Source organism: Phyllopteryx taeniolatus, chromosome 8, assembly GCF_024500385.1.
Source record: "Phyllopteryx taeniolatus isolate TA_2022b chromosome 8, UOR_Ptae_1.2, whole genome shotgun sequence".
NCBI lineage: Eukaryota > Metazoa > Chordata > Actinopteri > Syngnathiformes > Syngnathidae > Phyllopteryx > Phyllopteryx taeniolatus.
The window spans coordinates 7,911,969-7,930,823 of NC_084509.1; the positions used below are offsets into that span (position 1 = coordinate 7,911,969).

The 18,855-nt window shown below is 43.2% G+C and overlaps 2 protein-coding genes across 5 annotated transcripts in view; both read left to right on the top strand.

Moving 5' to 3' along the window:
- Window positions 1-142: 142 nt before the first annotated feature.
- Window positions 143-16,957, top strand: serpinf2b (serpin peptidase inhibitor, clade F (alpha-2 antiplasmin, pigment epithelium derived factor), member 2b). Of its 3 annotated transcripts, none has more exons than XM_061783077.1 (9): window positions 143-398; window positions 830-911; window positions 986-1,054; window positions 1,754-2,027; window positions 8,122-8,265; window positions 8,354-8,542; window positions 8,605-8,747; window positions 9,570-9,774; window positions 16,227-16,957. In XM_061783077.1, the coding sequence occupies exons 2-9, from the start codon at window positions 858-860 to the stop codon at window positions 16,574-16,576; spliced, it is 1,428 nt and encodes a 475-aa protein (XP_061639061.1). In that variant the 5' UTR covers window positions 143-398; window positions 830-857; the 3' UTR covers window positions 16,577-16,957. The 3 variants fall into 3 exon arrangements, with proteins under 3 accessions (XP_061639061.1, XP_061639062.1, XP_061639063.1); XM_061783078.1 differs by having other exon boundaries at window positions 841-911; XM_061783079.1 differs by lacking the exons at window positions 143-398; window positions 830-911 and adding an exon at window positions 1,288-1,340 and having other exon boundaries at window positions 994-1,054.
- Window positions 16,958-17,807: 850 nt separating this feature from the next.
- The window catches only part of rpa1 (replication protein A1), a 33,414-nt gene continuing 32,366 nt past the window's right edge, over window positions 17,808-18,855 (top strand). For both annotated transcript variants that reach the window (XM_061783075.1, XM_061783076.1), the window contains exons 1-2: window positions 17,808-18,003; window positions 18,261-18,308. In XM_061783075.1, the coding sequence (XP_061639059.1) occupies window positions 17,974-18,003; window positions 18,261-18,308 (78 nt within the window). In that variant the 5' untranslated portion in view covers window positions 17,808-17,973. The remainder of the gene's footprint in view (window positions 18,004-18,260; window positions 18,309-18,855) is intronic.

The following is an 18,855-nucleotide window of genomic DNA, read 5'->3' on the forward strand; positions in this document are numbered from 1 at the left end:
AAAAATGGAGTGTTCCCTTCTATTCACGGAACAACCATTCATTTCTGGGAAAAATCTAATGTGATTCAGCATGTTTGTTCACACATACAAAAAGGCTGTGTTTGATTCACTTTGCCAGTGGATCTGTCATAATTTCCAGAAGAGTGTATATTTATCATCTATGTCTGTGGTGATTGGATATTTAACTGTGCACCAAGTTAGGAAAGCTGCATTCACAAACAAATAGTGGCTTAAATGAGGCCCTAATCAATGGTGGTTGATCTTTAACCAACCTGTGCAATTGCCAATCTTTGACTCAGGAATTCTGCCATCCGCACTCGCTTAGTCGCTCTTTTTTTTGGACAAGACGGCAGCTTTTTAAAAACTTTTTTTTTTATTTACAATAATTTAAATTTACGGTAAGATGAAAATACTAATACTGAAAAATGTTGCATGTTTGACAGCTTGTCTGTTGAATGTTTACTCTGCTTTTGTTGATTTTTCGTGCAACTGGACACAAGGGCACAGCCTGACATAAACCTGTTTTACAGCTAAATTCAACTGGATGTTTTTTTTAACAGTTTTTACTGCTAGAAAGGTCATTCTAACAAATGTGTTAGTAAGTTTTAAGTAACATTTGATGTGATACTGCCTTGAGAATGATAAATTTCAAGATCCAGAATTGTGTTTTGTGATTCTGATGTACTAGGCAACATAGTTTCCTTTGAAGAAGGATGACTAGAAAGTTTTTAAACCAGCAAGAAGGCTTAGGAAGAAAAGAAAATTACAAAGAGGACGTGTTGTCACCATATTTTAAAAATTGTTTTAAATTCTGCTCACTATACTAAAGATATTTTACAGCTACGTTACATTAGGACATGGACCTTCGCTTGACACTCCTCTTCATCTGTCTCTACAACCAAGGAGTGACTGTAAGCCAACCATGTGGCACAAAACATTTCAAACGTCTTTCATCATAAATTCACACATTTTAATTTCTCAACAGAATGCTCAGGTGGCAGAAGAAGAGTCGAACCCATTGGTGCCTCTGATTCCTTTAATTCCCAGTCAAGATGTAAGTCTTTCTATGCTGCCTCCTAAATTATCATGTTTCAGTGGTGGGCAGTAACAAAGTACAAATACTTTGTTGCTGTACATTAGTAGATTTTCCTTGTATCTGTACTTGATATTTAATTTTCTTACTTTTTCTTTTATGCCCTACATTTAAAAATCTATATCTGTACTTTGTAATTCTTAGTCAAAATGGAGTCATTACTTTTTTTTCTCCATGTCTGTGGATGACGACAGGATGTACAAAAGATGTAAATAGAGAGGTAAAGTCAACGGAGATCTTGATTGAGGTAAGGCATAGAAACAGGGATCCCGGTGACATGGAGGAATGTGTAGCAGGTAGCATTAGTGACAATGCCAACAGATTTGGAGAAGCAAGATATTCCCCATCTTTGGCTTTATTTAAGAGAATTGTTTGGTGGCTACAAGAATGACTCGTGGCGAATGTGTTTTGTGCCAGCCTAAAAACTACCAGCTTCTGGCATTAAAAGAATCTCCATCTCAATCGGAACACATTTATTTTTTATTATTAAAGTAGATTTCAGAGTCAGTATTTTTTTTCACTTTTGTGTAAGTACAGTAATTAAACCAATACTTCTACTTTTACCCGTCTTCACACAAGTGTCTGTACTTGTACTTAAACACAGTTTTTAACGCCTCTGCTAAATTCATCTCCAAAGTACTCCCTAAAAATATCTTCTAGATAAACGACAGCACACCAGATCCAGGCAGTGCGAACATCACTGCTAGTCCGCCTCTGTCCATGGCGACGAGCACACCCAGTGAGGAGGACTCATCAGAGGAGGAAGAGGGCTGCGCGTCCATCGCCCGGAGCTCCGAGGCCAGGGAGGCTATCGCCACCTCTGTCCAGAAGCTGGGGGCGCAGCTGCTGCAAAACCTCAAGACGACGCCTGAGCAGCCCAATGTCATCATATCGCCTTACAGCATCGCCTTGGCTCTCTCCCAGCTTGCTCTAGGTAGGCCTGTGACAACCTCACAGATGGCAGTTTTTATCTTATGATACACAATGTTTTGAAAAGCTCATAAGTTATCATAAATGTATTCATATTGACAACTATTTCTAGTCTGGTCAATCAGACTGCAGTGATGTCTCCTCCCTGGTCTGTAGGTAGTTTTTTGACGATGACTGACTCACTCCTCATTATCCCTTTTACGTTACCTCTCAATTTGTCATAAATTGGCTACATTATCAACGTGTAACAATAACAGATCTACTCCACTTAGAAACCCCAATTCCAAAGCAGTTGAGACATGTAAAACAAATAAAAATACAATGATTTACAAATCCTTTTCAACCTATATTCAATTATATATACTACAAAGACAAGATATTTAATGGTAAACTTATTTTTTTTCCTGCAAATATTCAAAAAATTTTTATTTGATGCCTGCAACATGTTCCATAAAAGCTGGGACGGCATGTTTGCCAATGTGTTCCATCACCTTTCCTTTTAACAACACCCAATAAGCGTTTGGTAACTGAGGACACAAATTTTTGAAACTACAGCGGATACGTAAAGTTTTCGGAACCCCTTTAATTTTTGACTCTTTGTTGCAGCCATTTGCTAAAATCCATCCATCCATCCATTTTCTGAGCCGCTTCTCCTCACTTGGGTCGCGGGCGTGCTGGAGCCTATCCCAGCTGTCATCGGGCAGGAGGCGGGGTACACCCTGAACTGGTTGCCAGCCAATCGCAGGGCACATAGAAACAAACAACCATTCGCACTCGCAGTCATGCCTACGGGCAATTTAGAGTCTCCAATTAATGCATGTTTTTGGGATGTGGGAGGAAACCGGAGTGCCCGGAGAAAACCCACGCAGGCACGGGGAGAACATGCAAACTCCACACAGGCGGGGCCGGGGATTGAACCCGGGTCCTCAGAACTGTGAGGCTGACGCTCTAACCAGTCGGCCACCGTGCCGCCTTTGTTAAAATCATTTAAGTTAATTTTTTTTCTCAATGTACACACAGCACCCCATTTTGACAGAAAAAAAAGTGAAATTGTTGAAATTCTTACTGATTGATTAAAAAAGAAAAACTGAAATATCACACAGCCATAAGTATACAGACCCTTTGCTGTGACACTCATATATTTAACTCGGGTGCTATCCATTTCTTCTGATTATCCTTAAAATGGTTCTACACCTTCATTGGAGTCCAGCTGTGTTTGATTACACTGATTGGACTTGATTAGGAAAGCCACACCCCTGTCTATATAAAACCTTACAGCTCACAGTGCATGTCAGAGCAAATGAGAATCATGAGGTCAATGGAACTGCCTGAAGAGCTCAGAGACAGAATTGGGGCAAGGCACAGATCTGGCCAAGGTTACAAAAAAATTTCTGCTGCACTTAAGGTTCCTAAGAGCACAGTGGCCTCCATAATGCTTAAATGGAAGACGTTTGGGACTATCAGAACCCTTCCTAGAGTTGGCTGTCCGGCCAAACTGAGCAGTCGGGGGAGAAGACACTGCGAAGAGAGAGGTAAAGAAGAACCCAAGGGTCACTGTGGCTGAGCTCCAGAGATGCATTCGGGAGATGGGAGAAAGTTCGAGAAAGTCAACCATCACTGCAGCCCTCCACCAGTCGGGGCTTTATGGCAGATTGCCCGACGGAAGCCGCTCCTCAGTGCAAGACACATGAAAGCCTGCATGGAGTTTGCTAAAAAAAAAAAAAAACACCTGAAGGACTCCAAGATGGTGAGAAATAAGATTATATGGTCTGATGAGACCAAGATAGAAATTGTTGGCCTTAATTCTAAGTGGCATGTGTGGAGAAAACCAGGCACTGCTCATCACCTGTCCAATACAGTCCCAACAGTGACGCATGATGGTGGCAGCATCCTGCTGTGGGGGTGTTTTTCAGCTGCAGGGACAGGACGACGGGTTGCAATCGAAGGAAAGATGAATGCGGCCAAGTACAGGGATATCCTGGACGAAAACCTTCTCCAGAGTTCTCAGAACCTCAGACTGGGCCTAAGGTTCACCTTCAAAGAAGACAAAGATCCTAAGCACACAGCTAAAATACAGAAGTAGTGGCTTCAGAACAACTCTGTGACTGTTCTTGACTGGCCCAGCCAGAGCCCTAACTTAAACCCAATTGAACATCTCTGGAAATACCTGAAAATGGCTGCCCACCAATGTTCACCATCCAACCTGACAGAACTGAAGAGGATCTGCAAGGAGGAATGGCAGATGATCCCCAAATCCAGGTGTGAAAAACTTGTTGCATCTTTCCAAAAAGGTTCATGGCTGTATTGGCTCAAAAGGGTGCTTCTACTAAATACTGAGCAAAGGGTTTGAATACTTATGGGTGTGTGATATTTCAGTTTTTCTTTTTTGATAAATCTGCAAAAAATTAAACAATTCAGTTTTTTTTCTGTCAGTATGGGGTGCTGTGTGTACAACCCCAATTCCAATTAAGTTGGAACATTGTGTTAAACATAAATAAAAGCAGAATACAATGATTTTCAAATCATGTTCAACCTATATTTCATTGAATACACTACAAAGAAAATATATTTAATGTTCAAACTGATAAACTTTATTGTTTTTATCAAATAATCATTAACTTAGAATTTTATGGCTGCAACATGTTCCAAAAAAGCTGGGACAGGGTCATGTTTACCACTGTGTTACATCACCTTTACTTTTAATAACATTCAATAAACGTTTTGGAACTGAGGACACTAATTGTTGAAGCTTTGTAGGTGGAATTCTTTCCCATTCTCGCTTGATGTACAGCTTCAGCTGTTCAACAGTCCGGGGTCTCCGTTGTCGTATTTTACGTTTCATAATGCGCCACAGGCGGCACGGTGACCGTCTGGTTAGAGCGTCTGCCTCACGGTTCTGAGGACCGGGGTTCAATCCTTTGCATGTTCTCCCCATGCCTGCGTGGGTTTTCTCCGGGCATTCCGGTTTCCTCCCAAATCCCAAAAACATGCATGGTAGGACTCTAGACTCTAAATTGACTCTAAATTGGCCATAGGTGGGCGGCACGGTGGCCGACTGGTTAGAGCGTCAGCCTCACAGTTCTGAGGTGCGGGGTTCAATCCCCGTCCCCGCCTGTGTGGAGTTTGCATGTTCTCCCCGTGCCTGCGTGGGTTTTCTCCGGGCACTCCGGTTTCCTCCCACATCCCAAAAACATGCATTAATTGGAGACTCTAAATTGCCCGTAGGCATGACTGTGAGTGTGAATGGTTGTTTGTTTCGATGTGCCCTGCGATTGGCTGGCAACCAGTTCAGGGGGTACCCCGCCTCCTGCCCGATGACAGCTGGGATAGGCTCCAGCATGCCCGCGACCCTAGTGAGGAGAAGCGGCTCAGAAAATGGATGGATGGATGGCCATAGGTGTGAATGTGAGTGCGAATGGTTGTTTGTTTATAGGTGCCCTGAGATTGGCTGGCAACCAGTTCAGGGTGTACCCTGCCTCCTGCCCGATGATACCCTTGTGAGGATAAGTGGCTCAGATAATGGATGGATGGATAATGCGCCACACATTTTCAATGGGAGACAGGTCACGTCTCTTTTACTACAAAGCCATGCTGTTGTAACACGTGCAGAATGTGGTTTAGCATTGTCTTGCTGAAATAGGCAGGGGCGTCCATGAACAAGACGTTGCTTGGATGGCAGCATATGTTTCCCCAAAACATGTATGTACCTTTCAGCATTAATGTGGAAAAAAAATTACTTAAATGATTTTCGCAAATGGCTGCAATATCAAAAAGAGTGAAACATTTAAGGGGGTCTGAATACTTTCCGTACCCACTCTGTGGAGTTGGAATTCTTTCCTATTTTTGCTTGATGTACAACATCCGTTGCTCAACAGTCCAGGGTCTCCGTTGTCGTATTTTGTGCTTCATAATGCACCACACATTTTCAATGGGAGACAGGTCTGGACTGCTGCCAGGCCAGTCTGGTACTTACACACTCTTTTACTACGCTGTTGTAACACGTGCAGAATGTGGCTTGGCCTTGTCTTGCTGAAATAAGTATGGATGTCCCTAAAAAAGATATTGCTTGGATGGCAGCATCTGTTGCTCCAAAACCTGTATGTCCCTTTTAGCATGAGTGGTGCCTTCACAGAGGACACGACGTCCATAAATTCCAAGAACAATTTAAAATGTTGATTCGTCAGACGACAGCACACGTTTCCACATTGCATCAGTCTCCTTCAGATGAGCTTGGTCTCCGAGACGGCTGCGTTGTTTCTGCGTGTTGTTATATGGCTTTCGCTTTTATGGTAGCGTTTTAACTTGAATTTGTAGATGTAGTGACAGAATGTGTTAACTGACAATGGTTTTCTAAAGTGTTCCTGAGCCCACGCGGCAATATCCTTTACACAATGATGCTGGGTTTTAATGCAGTGCCGCTTGAGGGATCGAAAGTCACGGGCATTCAATATTGGTTTTCAGCCTTGCCGGTTATGTGCAGAAGTTTCTCCAGATTCTCTGAATCTTTTGATGATATTATGGACTCTAGATGATAAAGTCCCTTAATTCCTCACAACTGTATGTTGAGAAATGTTATTCTTAAACTGTTGGGACAATTTGCTCACGCAGTTGTTCTCAAAGTGGTGAAACTCGCCCCATCCTTGCTTGTAAATAACTGAGCGTTTCGGGGATGCTCCTTTTATACCCAATCATGACACTCATCTGTTTCCAATTAACCTGTTCACCTGTGGAATGTTACATATAGGTGTTATTTAAACATTCCTCAACTTTCCCAGACTTTTGTTGCCTCTGTCACAGCTTTTTTGGAACGTTAAGGAGGCATCAAATTCAAAATGAGTGAATATTTGCAACAAAACAAAACAGTAGTTTATCAGTTTGAACAACATCTTGTCTTTGTAGTCTATTCAATTGAATTTAGGTTGAAAATGATTTGCAAATCATTGTATTCTGTTTAATGGAACGTCCAAATTTAATTGGTATTAGGGTTTGTTTGGGAAAATCTGCACAAGGTTTTTAGCCTTTTGCGGGCTGGTTTGCTCAACATTTTTTCAGCATACATCTCATCTCCTGTGTGTGATTGACCCTCTACGTCAATCATTTATGATGCGTTCAAGGGCAGCTTAGTCAAAATTGTTGCGACAAGTAAAAAATGAATTGTTTTAATGGCTGTAGAAGTGGCTAGGGGACAGAGGAGATGCATTTAGAAAGTTGGAGGGGGGCAGCGGGTGGAGACATTTTTTTCATTTGTTATCAAAAAGACATGAAACTATTGCAACGTTATAAAACAAAAATTTCTGGCATTTGCACCTTTATCTTGTTGTGCCAAAATCTAGATAAATCACTAAAATCTTTGCTGAAATCTAGGAAATTGGTGAAATCTTAAAATGTGTGGAAAAATGTTGCTGGATCTGCACCTTTATCCTGATTTGTGGCAAAATTGAATAATACTAATTTGGAACAGCACCAAATTGAACATCTTCATGGCTACCCACCTCCTACATACTGTATGCCTGAAAATGCTTACATTAAGGAAATCGTAATGTCAAAGTCAGGAAAAAAATCTTCCCTTGACTGCACCTTTATACTGGTTTGCTAAACAATCGTAATTTGGATCAACACCAAATGGAGCATCTTCACACATACCCGACTCCTACATATGCCTGAATTCACCAAAACTCTTTGCAGTATTAAACTAAGAAATCAAGGAAATCAGAACAAATCTGGTCCTGAATCTGCACCTTTATCCTGATTTGTGTCAAAATTGAGCAAGGCTGAGCAGTCCCAATTTATTTGTCTGTCTCGCTGTCTATCTGTATATCGATCCATCTATCTAGCTCGCTATTTAACTAGCTATCATCTACCCTTTCATCCATCTGTATCGCAGTTTGTCCATCCATCCCTCTGCCCCTCTTGAATTTTGCCAGTGGGATTAAAAAAGTATCTTGTCTGTCTACCCATCTGTCTGTCTACCTAGCCACCCATCCAGCTATCAATTCCATTCACCCAATCATCCAGCTATCCATCCAATGTTGTGGCTGTATGTAGATGTATGAATCGATAGATCTGTAACCTGCTCTCACTCGCTGTCTTCTTTCCAGGTGCAGTCAATGAGACGGAGGAGCTGCTAATGCAACATCTCCATGGAAACACCATCACATGCTACCACCATTCCGTCAATCACATCTTGGGGCAGCTCCAAAACAGTGACCTTAAAATCGCAACCCGCATCTTCCTGCGCCAAGGTCCTAAAAAAATACACATTGTATTTCATTCACTGCTTACTGTAGAATTATTGTAGATTTTAGTGCAAATGTACACCTGTTGTTTCAGGGTTTACACCAAAGGAGGACTTCCTCCAGGAATCCAAGCGCCTGTACAGCTCTGAGCCAGCCATCTTGGAGAGCCTGAAGCAGCTCAATGATTGGGTGGGGAACGCCACCAATGGGAAGATGAGCGACTTCCTGTCTGCAGTGCCACCCAACATGCTGCTCATGCTCATCAACGCCGTCTACTTCAAAGGTGAACCATTGTCCACCCAATGAAGAGACTATTTAACTGTGACGTGACTTTTCTTGTCACAGGCGAATGGAAGGCTCGTTTTGACCCACGCTTCACCACCACGGGTGTGTTCTTCCTAGACGACAAACACATGGTCAATGTTGAAGTGATGGAAGGTTCCAAACATCCTTTGAGTTTACTTAACGACAGTGAACTCGAGTCTCAGGTGAGACGCCGTTCATCTGCGGGCCATTTTTGCATTGGGGCAAGTGATGCAGTGCACTAGAAGATCCAGCAGATGGTGCTGTCGAAGGGAGGGAAAAAAAAAACGCAGAACACTTCCTGTGTTATGCTATGCTAACAAGTGTAACTAGGACCATGATGTCATGTTTGAACCAAAATTTGCTAAAATTGTGTTTTCTTTATGGCTTTGGCCTTGCTCTATGTTACATTGTTGCTGAATGTGATTATTTTCATAGGGCTATTGTTTTGGTGTATGAATTAATTTCGGTATGTTCAAAGATTCTGTGATTTTGATTTATTTATTCTGGTTTCAGACTCCGCTCTCAAGCTGTATGTTCAAAAATTATCTTGAAAGTTGTCAAAGGCCTTTTAACTTTTTGTGCAAAAATTTGTTTAAGTTATTTATATGGAAAAGGGATGATTATTTTTTGGTGTCACAACCACTGTGATATGTTGAAATATTCACTCTTAAATGCCATTGTACTTGCTAAATTTTGGCGAAAATGTAATTATTTTAGTTGATCTCTTCTTTTTTTTGTTTTTTTTTTGGTCTATGTTAAAAATTTTAGGCAGTTAATATGATGTCATATGTTCACATTATCTGACTTGAAATTTCACAAAGGCTTTGCAACAACTTTTTGAATTACTGCAGAAATAGCTTTTTTTTAGTATTGTAGCCCGCAATTTAGCAAGACGACGGCAGTTTGTGGCCCACCATAAAAACACCAGTGCTTTCATCTCAGTATAAATAAATCTCCCTCCAACACATCAATTTACATTTTAACGACGTTTTCTTCCTGTGCAGGTAGCAAGCTTCCCATTTGTGAAGGGGATGAGCTTTTTAGTAATCATGCCCATGTCCGGCCATGTGAACGTGTCCTCCCTTGCACCCAAGCTGAATATTTCCAGCATTTACAACCGTCTCCCCAAGGAAAGAGTCATTCACGTTAAAGTCCCCAAATTCAAGCTGGAGTACGCTCAGGAGCTGCAGGAAGTCTTCACGAAATTGGGTAAGCGACAAAGGTGGGAGTAAATCACACATGTAAGTCATAAAGTAAGGCTCAAGTCTTAACCGTCAGGTTTCAAGCAAGTACCCATTTACTGTGGCAAAAATCAAGAGAGTCAAGTCCTTACCTGGGTTAAGCAAGTCATAATTCAAGTCATCACGTAGCTCATTTAGACTCACCGACTTGGTTTATAGTGAAACAAGATTTAAGCTTATGTTTTGTTTGCTGTGGTAACCATGTTAAAAACGTCAATGTCCGTCATATTACTTTACAAAAATAAATTGGAATCGAATGTGCAGTGTTATAGCAAGTTTTGTCAGAGAAGCTGTGATAGCAGTAAAGCCAAGTTCATCAACAACTTGGCTAGGAATGCATCTTTGAAATCATTTGTATTAACATAGGCCACACTTTGGGCAAACAGTTTTACCTGAGAGCCGTCACAACAGTATCAACACAGTTAAAGCAACAGAGTGCCACACACAACAAAAATTAATTAAGAAATTAGTAGTAGTGCTTCCAATAGGCACATTGTTCATCCATCCATCCATCCATTTATTTTCTTCCGCTTATCTGAAGTCTTTCTCCATGGCCTCACCGAACTCCTCCCACACCAGAGTTTTTGCCTCAGTGACCACGAAAGCTGCGTTCCACTTGGCCGGTACCTATCAGCTGCCTCAGGAGTCCCACAGGCCAAAAATGCCCGATAGGACTCCTTTTTCAGCTTGACGGCCTCCCTCACCGCTGGTGTTCACCAACGGGTTCGGAGTTGCCGCCGTGACAGGCACCGGACCACCTTACGGCCACAGCTCCGGTCAGCCGCCTCAACAATGGAGACGCGGAACATGGTCCTTCTTCTTCTTTTCCTTTCGGCTTGTCCCGTTAGGGGTCGCCACAGCGCGTCATCCTTTTCCATGAGAGCCTATCTTCTGCATCCTCCTCTCGAACACCAACTGCCATCATGTCTTCCCTCACGACATCCATCAACCTTCTCTTTGGTCTTCCTCTAGCTCTCTTGCCTGGCAGCTCCATCCTCATCATCCTTCTACCAATATACTCACTCTCTCTCCTCTGGACGTGTCCAAACCATTGAAGTCTGCTCTCTCTAACTTTGTCTCCAAAACATCGAACCTTGGCTGTCCCTCTGATGAGCTCATTTCTAATTTTATCCAACCTGCTCACTCCGAGAGCGAACCTCAACATCTTCATTTCCGCCACCTCCAGCTCTGCTTCCTGTTTTCTCTTCAGTGCCACTGTCTCTAATCCATACATCATGGCTGGCCTCACCACTGTTTTATAAACTTTGCCCTTCATCCTAGCAGAGACTCTTCTGTCACATAACACACCTGACACCTTCCTCCACCCGTTCCAACCTGCTTGGACCCGTTTCTTCACTTCCTGACCACACTCACCATTGCTCTGGACGGTTGACCCCAAGTATTTAAAGTCCTCTACCCTTGCCATCTCTTCTCCCTGTAGCCTCATTCTTCCCCCACCACCCCTCTCATTCATGCACATATATTCTGTTTTACTTCGGCTAATCTTCATTCCTCTTCTTTCCAGTGCATGCCTCCATCTTTCTAACTGTTCCTCCAGCTGCTCCCTGCTTTCACTGCAGATCACAATGTCATCTGCAAACATCATGGTCCACGGGGATTCCAGTCTAACCTCATCTGTCAGCCTATCCATCACCACTGCAAAAAGGAAGGGGTTCAGGGCTGATCCCTGATGCAGTCCCACGTCCACCTTAAATTCTTCTGTCACACCGACAGCACACCTCACCGCTGTTCTGCTGCCCTCGTACATGTCCTGTATTATTCTAACATACTTCTCTGCCACTCCAGACTTCCGCATGCAGTACCACAGTTCCTCTCTGGGTACTCTGTCATAGGCTTTCTCTAGATCTACAAAGACACAATGTAGCTCCTTCTGACCTTCTCTGTACTTTTCCATCAACATCCTCAAGGCAAATAATGCATCTGTGGTACTCTTTCTAGGCATGAAACCATACTGTTGCTCGAAAATACTCACTTCTGTCCTGAGTCTAGCCTCCACTACTCTTTCCCATAACTACATTGTGTGGCTCATCAACTTTATTCCTCTATAGTTGCCACAGCTCTGCACATCACCTTTGTTCTTAAAAATGGGGACCAGTACACTTTTCCTCCATTCCTCAGGCATCTTCTCACGCACTAGAATTCTATTGAACAAGCTGGTCAAAAACTCCACAGCCACCTCTCCTAGATGCTTCCATACCTCCACAGGAATGTCATCAGGACCAACTGCCTTTCCATTTTTCATTCTCTTTAATGCCTTTCTAACTTCCCCCTTACTAATCATTGCCACTTCCTGGTCCACCACACTTGCCTCTTCTACTCTCCCTTCTCTATCATTTTCCTCATTCATCAACTCCTCGAAGTATTCTTTCCATCTACCTAGGACACTGCTGGCACCAGTCAACATATTTCCATCTCTATCCTTAATCACCCTAACCTGCTGCACATCCTTCCCATCTCTATCCCTCTGTCTGGCCAGCCTGTATAGATCCTTTTCTCCTTCTTTAGTGTCCAACCTGCCATACATGCCTCTTGTTTTGCCTTTGCCACCTCTACCTTTGCCCTGTGTCGCATCTCAGTGTATTCCTTTCGCCTCTCCTCGGTCCTCTCAGTGTCCCACTTCTTCTTAGCTAACCGTTTTCCTTGTATGATTTCCTGTACTGTGAGGTTCCACCACCAAGTCTCCTTCTCTCCTTTCCTGCCAGAAGATACACCAAGTACTCTCCTGCCTGCTTCTCTGATCACCTTGGCTGCAGTGGTCCAGTCTTCTGGAAGCTCTTCCCGTCCACCGAGAGCCTGTATCACCTCTTCCCGAAAAGCTGCACAACACTCGTCCTGTCTCAGCTTCCACCACATGGTTCTCTTCTCTGCCTTTGTCTTCCTAATTTTCCTCCCCACCACCAGAGTCATCTTACACACCACCATCCTATGCTGTCTAGCCACACTCTCCCCTACCACTACCTTACAGTTGGTAACCTCCTTCAGATTACATCGTCTGCACAAGATGTAATCCACCTGTGTGCTTCTACCTCCGCTCTTGTAGGTCACCCTATGTTCGTGCCTCTTCTGGAAAAAAGTGTTCACTACAGCCATTTGCATCCTTGTTGCAAAGTCTACCACCATCTGTCCCTCCAAGTTCCTTTCCTGGATACCGTACTTACCCATCACTTCTTCATCACCCTTATTACCTTCACCAACATGTCCATTACAATCTGCACCAATTACGACTCTCTCTCTGTCTGGGATGCTCAGAACTACATCATCTAGCTCCTTCCAGAATTTCTCTTTCACCTCTAGGTCACCTCCTACCTGTGGGGCATAGCCACTAATTACACATAACACCCTCAATTTCAAATTTCAGCCTCATCACTCGATCTGATACTCTTTTCACCTCCAAGACATTCTTAGCCAACTCTTCTTTTAAAATAACCCCGACTCCATTTCTCTTCCCATCTACACCATGGTAAAATAATTTAAACCCTGCCCCTAAACTTCTAGCCTTACTGCCTTTCCACCTGGTCTCCTGGACACACAATATATCAACCTTTCTCCTAATCATCATGTCAACCAACTCCCGAGATTTTCCTGTCATAGTCCCAACATTCAAAGTCCCCACATTCAGTTCTAGGCTCTGTGTTTTCCTCTTCTCTTTCTGCCGAAGAACCAGCTTTCCACCTCTTCTTCTTCTTCTTCTTTGACTTCGACTTCGACCCACAGTAGCTGAATTTCCAACAGCGCCCTGCAGGTTGACGGCGCCGGTGGCGGACGTTGTTAACCCGGGCCACGACCGATCCGGTATGGAATTCTTAGGATGAACGCTCATATTTGTTTGGCAAGGTTTTAAGCCGGATGCCCTTCCTGACGCAACCCTCTGCATTTATCCGGGCTTGGGACCGGCATACAGTTTGCACTGACTTGTGCCCCCCATAGACCCGTTTGGGCCTGCTAGGTCGGACCGGCATTTCCCCCCACCATCAGAGCCAACACACCACCAGGTAGTGATCAGTTAACCGCTGTATTGTTTTTAACAACTTTAACTTTAAGAATTTTATGGCTGCAAGATGTTCCAAAAAAGCTGGGACAGGTGGCGAAAAAGAAAGTCGAGGAATGCTCATCAAACACCTGTTTGGAACATCCCACAGGTGAACAGGCTAATTGGGAACAGGTGGGTGCCATGATTGGGTATAAATGGAGCTTCCCTGAATTGCTCAGTCATTCACAAGCAAAGATGGGGCGAGGTTCACCTCTTTGTGAACATGTGCGTGAGAAAATAGTCGAACAGTTTAAGGACAATGCTCCTCAAGGTACAATTCCAAGGAATTTAGGGATTTCATCATCTACCGTCTATAATAAAGAATCTGGATAAATCACTGCATGTAAGCGGCAAAGCCGAAAACCAACATTGAATGCCCGTGACCTTCGATCCCTCAGGCGGCACTGCATCAAAAACCGACATCAATGTGTAAAGGATATCACCACAGGGGCTCAGGAACACTTCAGAAAACCGATGTCAGTAAATACAGTTCGGCCGGAAACTCCGCCGGCTTCTCTGGGCCCGAGCTCATCTAAGATGGACTGATGCAAAGTGGAAAAGTGTTCAGTGGTCCGACGAGTCCATATTTCAAATTGTTTTGGGAAATTGTGGACGTCGTGTCCTCCGGGCCAAAGAGGTAAAGAACCATCCGGACTGTTATGGACGGACATTTCAAAAGCCAGCATCTGTGGTGGTATGGGGCTGTGTTAGTGCTAATGGCATGGGTAACGTACACATCTGTGAAGGCACCATTAATGCTGAAAGGTACATACAGGTTTTGGAGAAACATATGCTGCCATTCAAGCAACGTCTTTTTCATGGACGCCCCTGCTTATTTCAGCAAGACAATGCCAAACCACATTCTGCACATGTTACAACAGCGTGGCTTTGTACTAATAGAGTGCGGGTACTAGACTGGCTTGCCTGCAGTCCAGACCTGTCTCCCATTGAAAATGTGTGGCGCATTGTGAAGTGTAAAATACGACAACGGAGACCCCGGACTGTTGAACAGCTGAAGCTGTACATCAAGCAAGAATGGGTAAGAATTCCACCTACAAAGCTTCAACAATTAGTGTCCTGTGTTTCCAAACGTTTATTGAATGTTGTTAAAAGAAAAGGTGATGTAACACAGTGGTAAACATGACCCTGTCCCAGCATTTTTGGAACGTCGTGCAGCCATAAAATTCTAAGTTAATGATTATTTGATAAAAACTAAGGTTTATCAGTTTGAACATTAAATATCTTGTCTTTGTAGTGTATTCAATTAAATATAGGTTGAACATCAGAAAATGGATGGATGGATGATTTGCAAATCATTGTATTCGGTTTTTATTTATGTTTAACACAACGTCCCAACTTCATTGGAATTGGGGTTGTAGAAGAGAGTACATTCCCTCTTGAGAGGACTGGTACCAGAGTGGTGTGTGTGGAGGCGAGTCCGACTATGTCTTGTCGAAACTTCTTGACCTCACATACCAGCTCGGGCTCCTCCTCTGCCAGAGAGGTGACATTCCACGTCTCGAGAGCCAGCTTCTGTAGCCGTGTATCGGATCGCCAAGGTCCCTGCCTTCGGCCATAGCCCAGCTCACACTGCACCTGACCCCTGTGGCCTCTGTCACAGGTGGTAAGCACATGGAAAGGGGGGGACCCACGTTACCCTTTCGGGCTGTGCCCTGCCGGGCCCCACGGGTGTAGGCCCAGCCACCAGGCGCTCGCCTTCGAGCCCCACCTCCAGGCCTGGCTCCAAAGGGCGGTGCCGGTGACCCGCATCCGAGCAAGGGAAACTTAGATCCATTTATTTTATTCGTCATAGGGGGTGTTTTAGCTGTGCTTTGTCTGGTCCCTCATCTAGGACCTGTTTGCCATGGGGTGACCCTGCCAGGGGCATAAAGCCCCAGACAACTTAGCTCCTAGGATCACTGGGACACACAAACCCATCCACCACCAGCTCAGGGAGGGGGCACATTGTTCAGTGGTTTGAAAATGATATTTGTACGTTATTAGTCGTATTACTACCATGTAGCCTCGACGCTAACTGATTTGTACTAACACGGTCACCATCACATAGTTTTGAAATGGTTTCAAACCAGTTTCCGTGTTGTTGCTTAATTTTTCTCAATTAAATGCATAACTGTCTTGAAATGTAATGTTGTGAAGTTGACATAGCAAAATTGTCCTTGTGGGTTTTGTAGTGAGTGATCCATTCAAATATTTATTTCAGCCTCGACAGACGTTTAATTCAATTTCAATGACATAGAGAGGACATAGGACACAAACAATACTACAGCTGAGTATAATGTATTGATGTATTGTATCGATGACCAGAGATGGTGAAAAATTATCTTCACTTACCTTCTGTTCCATGCTAGGCTTGGGAGACATGTTTTCCAGTCCCAATCTGGCCGACATGGCTGATGGCCCCCTACTGGTGTCCAGTGTCCTCCACAAATCCGCCATTGAAATCAATGAGGAAGGAGCCGAGGTTTCTGCCGCCACAACCGTCGTCATCTCGCGCTCGTCCAGCCCCGTCTTCTACCTGAGCCACCCCTTCCTCTTCGCCCTCGTGGACGATAAGACGCAAGTGCCAGTCTTCATGGGCGTCATCAACAACCCAAATCCCGGTGCGCCAGTCTTGCTGAGAAGAGAATCTAGAAGCAATGATAAAGACGCACTGCAAAGCGATAAGAAAATGGGTGTGTTTGGAGGGCCGCCCAAGTAGGGACTGTCACATGTGCAGCTGCCATTTGGTAAAAAAAAAAAAAAACACGTAGAACAAGAAGAGCATTGTGATTGGACAAAATGAGTGTACAATACGAGATAGCTCGATTAAATGTGTAAAATGTTAGTCCATGTTTCATTTGTTTCCTTTTCCACCATTATGTGTGAACATAATATTCTAGAAGAAAATGTTAGTGTAGATGCAAAATCATGGACTTTTTTAAAATTGGAGTACAGAAAAATGTATACCTCCCTCCTGAATTTCTTTAATATGTCTAAATGTGGCAAGGTGAATCTAATATAATCAGCCTTCTGTTTAATTTTACATCATGAAATACATCAAATAAATACATGTGGTTGATTTGAAAAATGTTATAATTAAGTTGCCTTGTGTGTGAACTAATTGAGTAATTCCCACCTGACACCATTAGTGTACTGTGAGAGATCATAAGGTGTGTGTGAGAAATGTCTCTTAATTGTTCAATCTATGCCAGCAACATATAATTACAGGCAGAATGATTAAATGCTCTTTCACTACAGTAAATGGCAGATGGTACAGTAAATATGCATGTGTATCACCTGTTGCCATTCATACAACAGCTTTACAGTAACCTAAACAGGACCAGATTTTCACACTAAGTAAATGAATGAGTACATTGAGACAAAGTCATAATTCTTTCAGTATGTGTGTGTGTGTGTGTGTGTAGATGCAAGACAAGTCTAAGGGTTTCATGGACAGTTAAGGGTTTCAAAGGAATGTTTCAAGAAATTATTAAAATTTTGAAGTTTGGCCTCAGGCCAGTGTTAGGGTTTCTATTCAGGGTTCAGGTTTGTAGTTAGGCCTGGGTTAGGGTTTGTAGTTAGGGTTCCAAAATAGGGTTTCAAGGCAAATTTTCTACGCTTCTAGCCTGGGCGACGAGTACCCATTCCGTACCTTTCATACGATGTTTCTTCCGTTCTTCCTATCCTTCCCTCAATAAGTTAATTTCAGTGTATATTATACCTACTTTTGGCCCACCTTAGACAGCATTATGTACCGATTTTTAGCAGTAATCCGCACATTGTAGCGGTGGAATTATAAACTTCCAATTCTACAAATTCTCGTGACATCAGCCGTGTGGCCTTGCATGGTCTCTCCGCTCGGTCCCTTTGCTGATCTGCGGTCAGTTACGCTCCACCGGGCGCACCAAATGCCGAGATGGACTACAACTGGATCAGTGAGAGGAAGCGGAAAAAGGAAGTAAACGCTGCGTGGCGGGGCGGTCGAAGCGGTTTGGCGCCATTGGGGACAAGTGGCTGCGTTCGTTCACACAGTACAACGAGGAAGACGTCCTAGCTCCGGAGCATATCTTAGCTAGTCTTCTAACGTAATAATAATATAACTCATCCTTCGCAGACATGATCACGCTGACGGAAGGAGCGATAGAGGTACGGCTGTCTTAAATTTGTTTTGTAACTGGTCTTTGTGCTGTGTCTTTCGCTATCATAACGTCAAGGCTAAGCTACCTTCAAACGAGCTAGCAAATGTTTTGAACTTAACATGTTGGTGTTGTCGTCGCTAGTTGGTTCAAAAACATTCCCCGCTGATATTGGGGTGAACTTCGCGTAAAAATAAGGTTTGAAATGTACTGTGCGTCCAAGTGAACTATCCAACATGGTTGATTCGATGACATTTTATTTTCCAGGCCTTGTCAAGTGGAAACTGTGGGAATGATGCTGTGCTTCAGTTGGTTGTAAGTATGACAGTTTAGCAAAAAAAATAAATCTCACGGCCCACTGGCAAACAAAAAAATGTCACTAAAAGTGTCCATACTCTAAAATAATGAAGATTTCGTCTCAATTTACTTATAAATGTCCTCACTCATTATGAACTCTGGGTTTGTTTAGTTGGATACAAAGCTGTTATTCTGTTGTCTGAATGGCAAACAGGTGGACACACGGGTTAATTACGTAACTTCTGTCGTCCAGGGGAACAATATTTCTTTTTTCAGCATGTCACCCTACGTCACTGGCATAGATTGATGAGCAGAGATGCATAATGTCTAGTAAATAGATCACTTTTGTATTAAAATTATATGATATAATCAGTGGTGGGAAGTAACACACTACATTTACTCCATTAACATTTTAGATAAGTTGTCCTTGTCACAGTAGTATGAATGCATGATACCTTTTAACTTGAGTCATATTATTTTAGAATCTAAAGTAACAGTACTCTTGAGTACAATTTTTGGCTACTCTACCCACCTCTGGATATAATACGTAAACCTAGGTAATTTG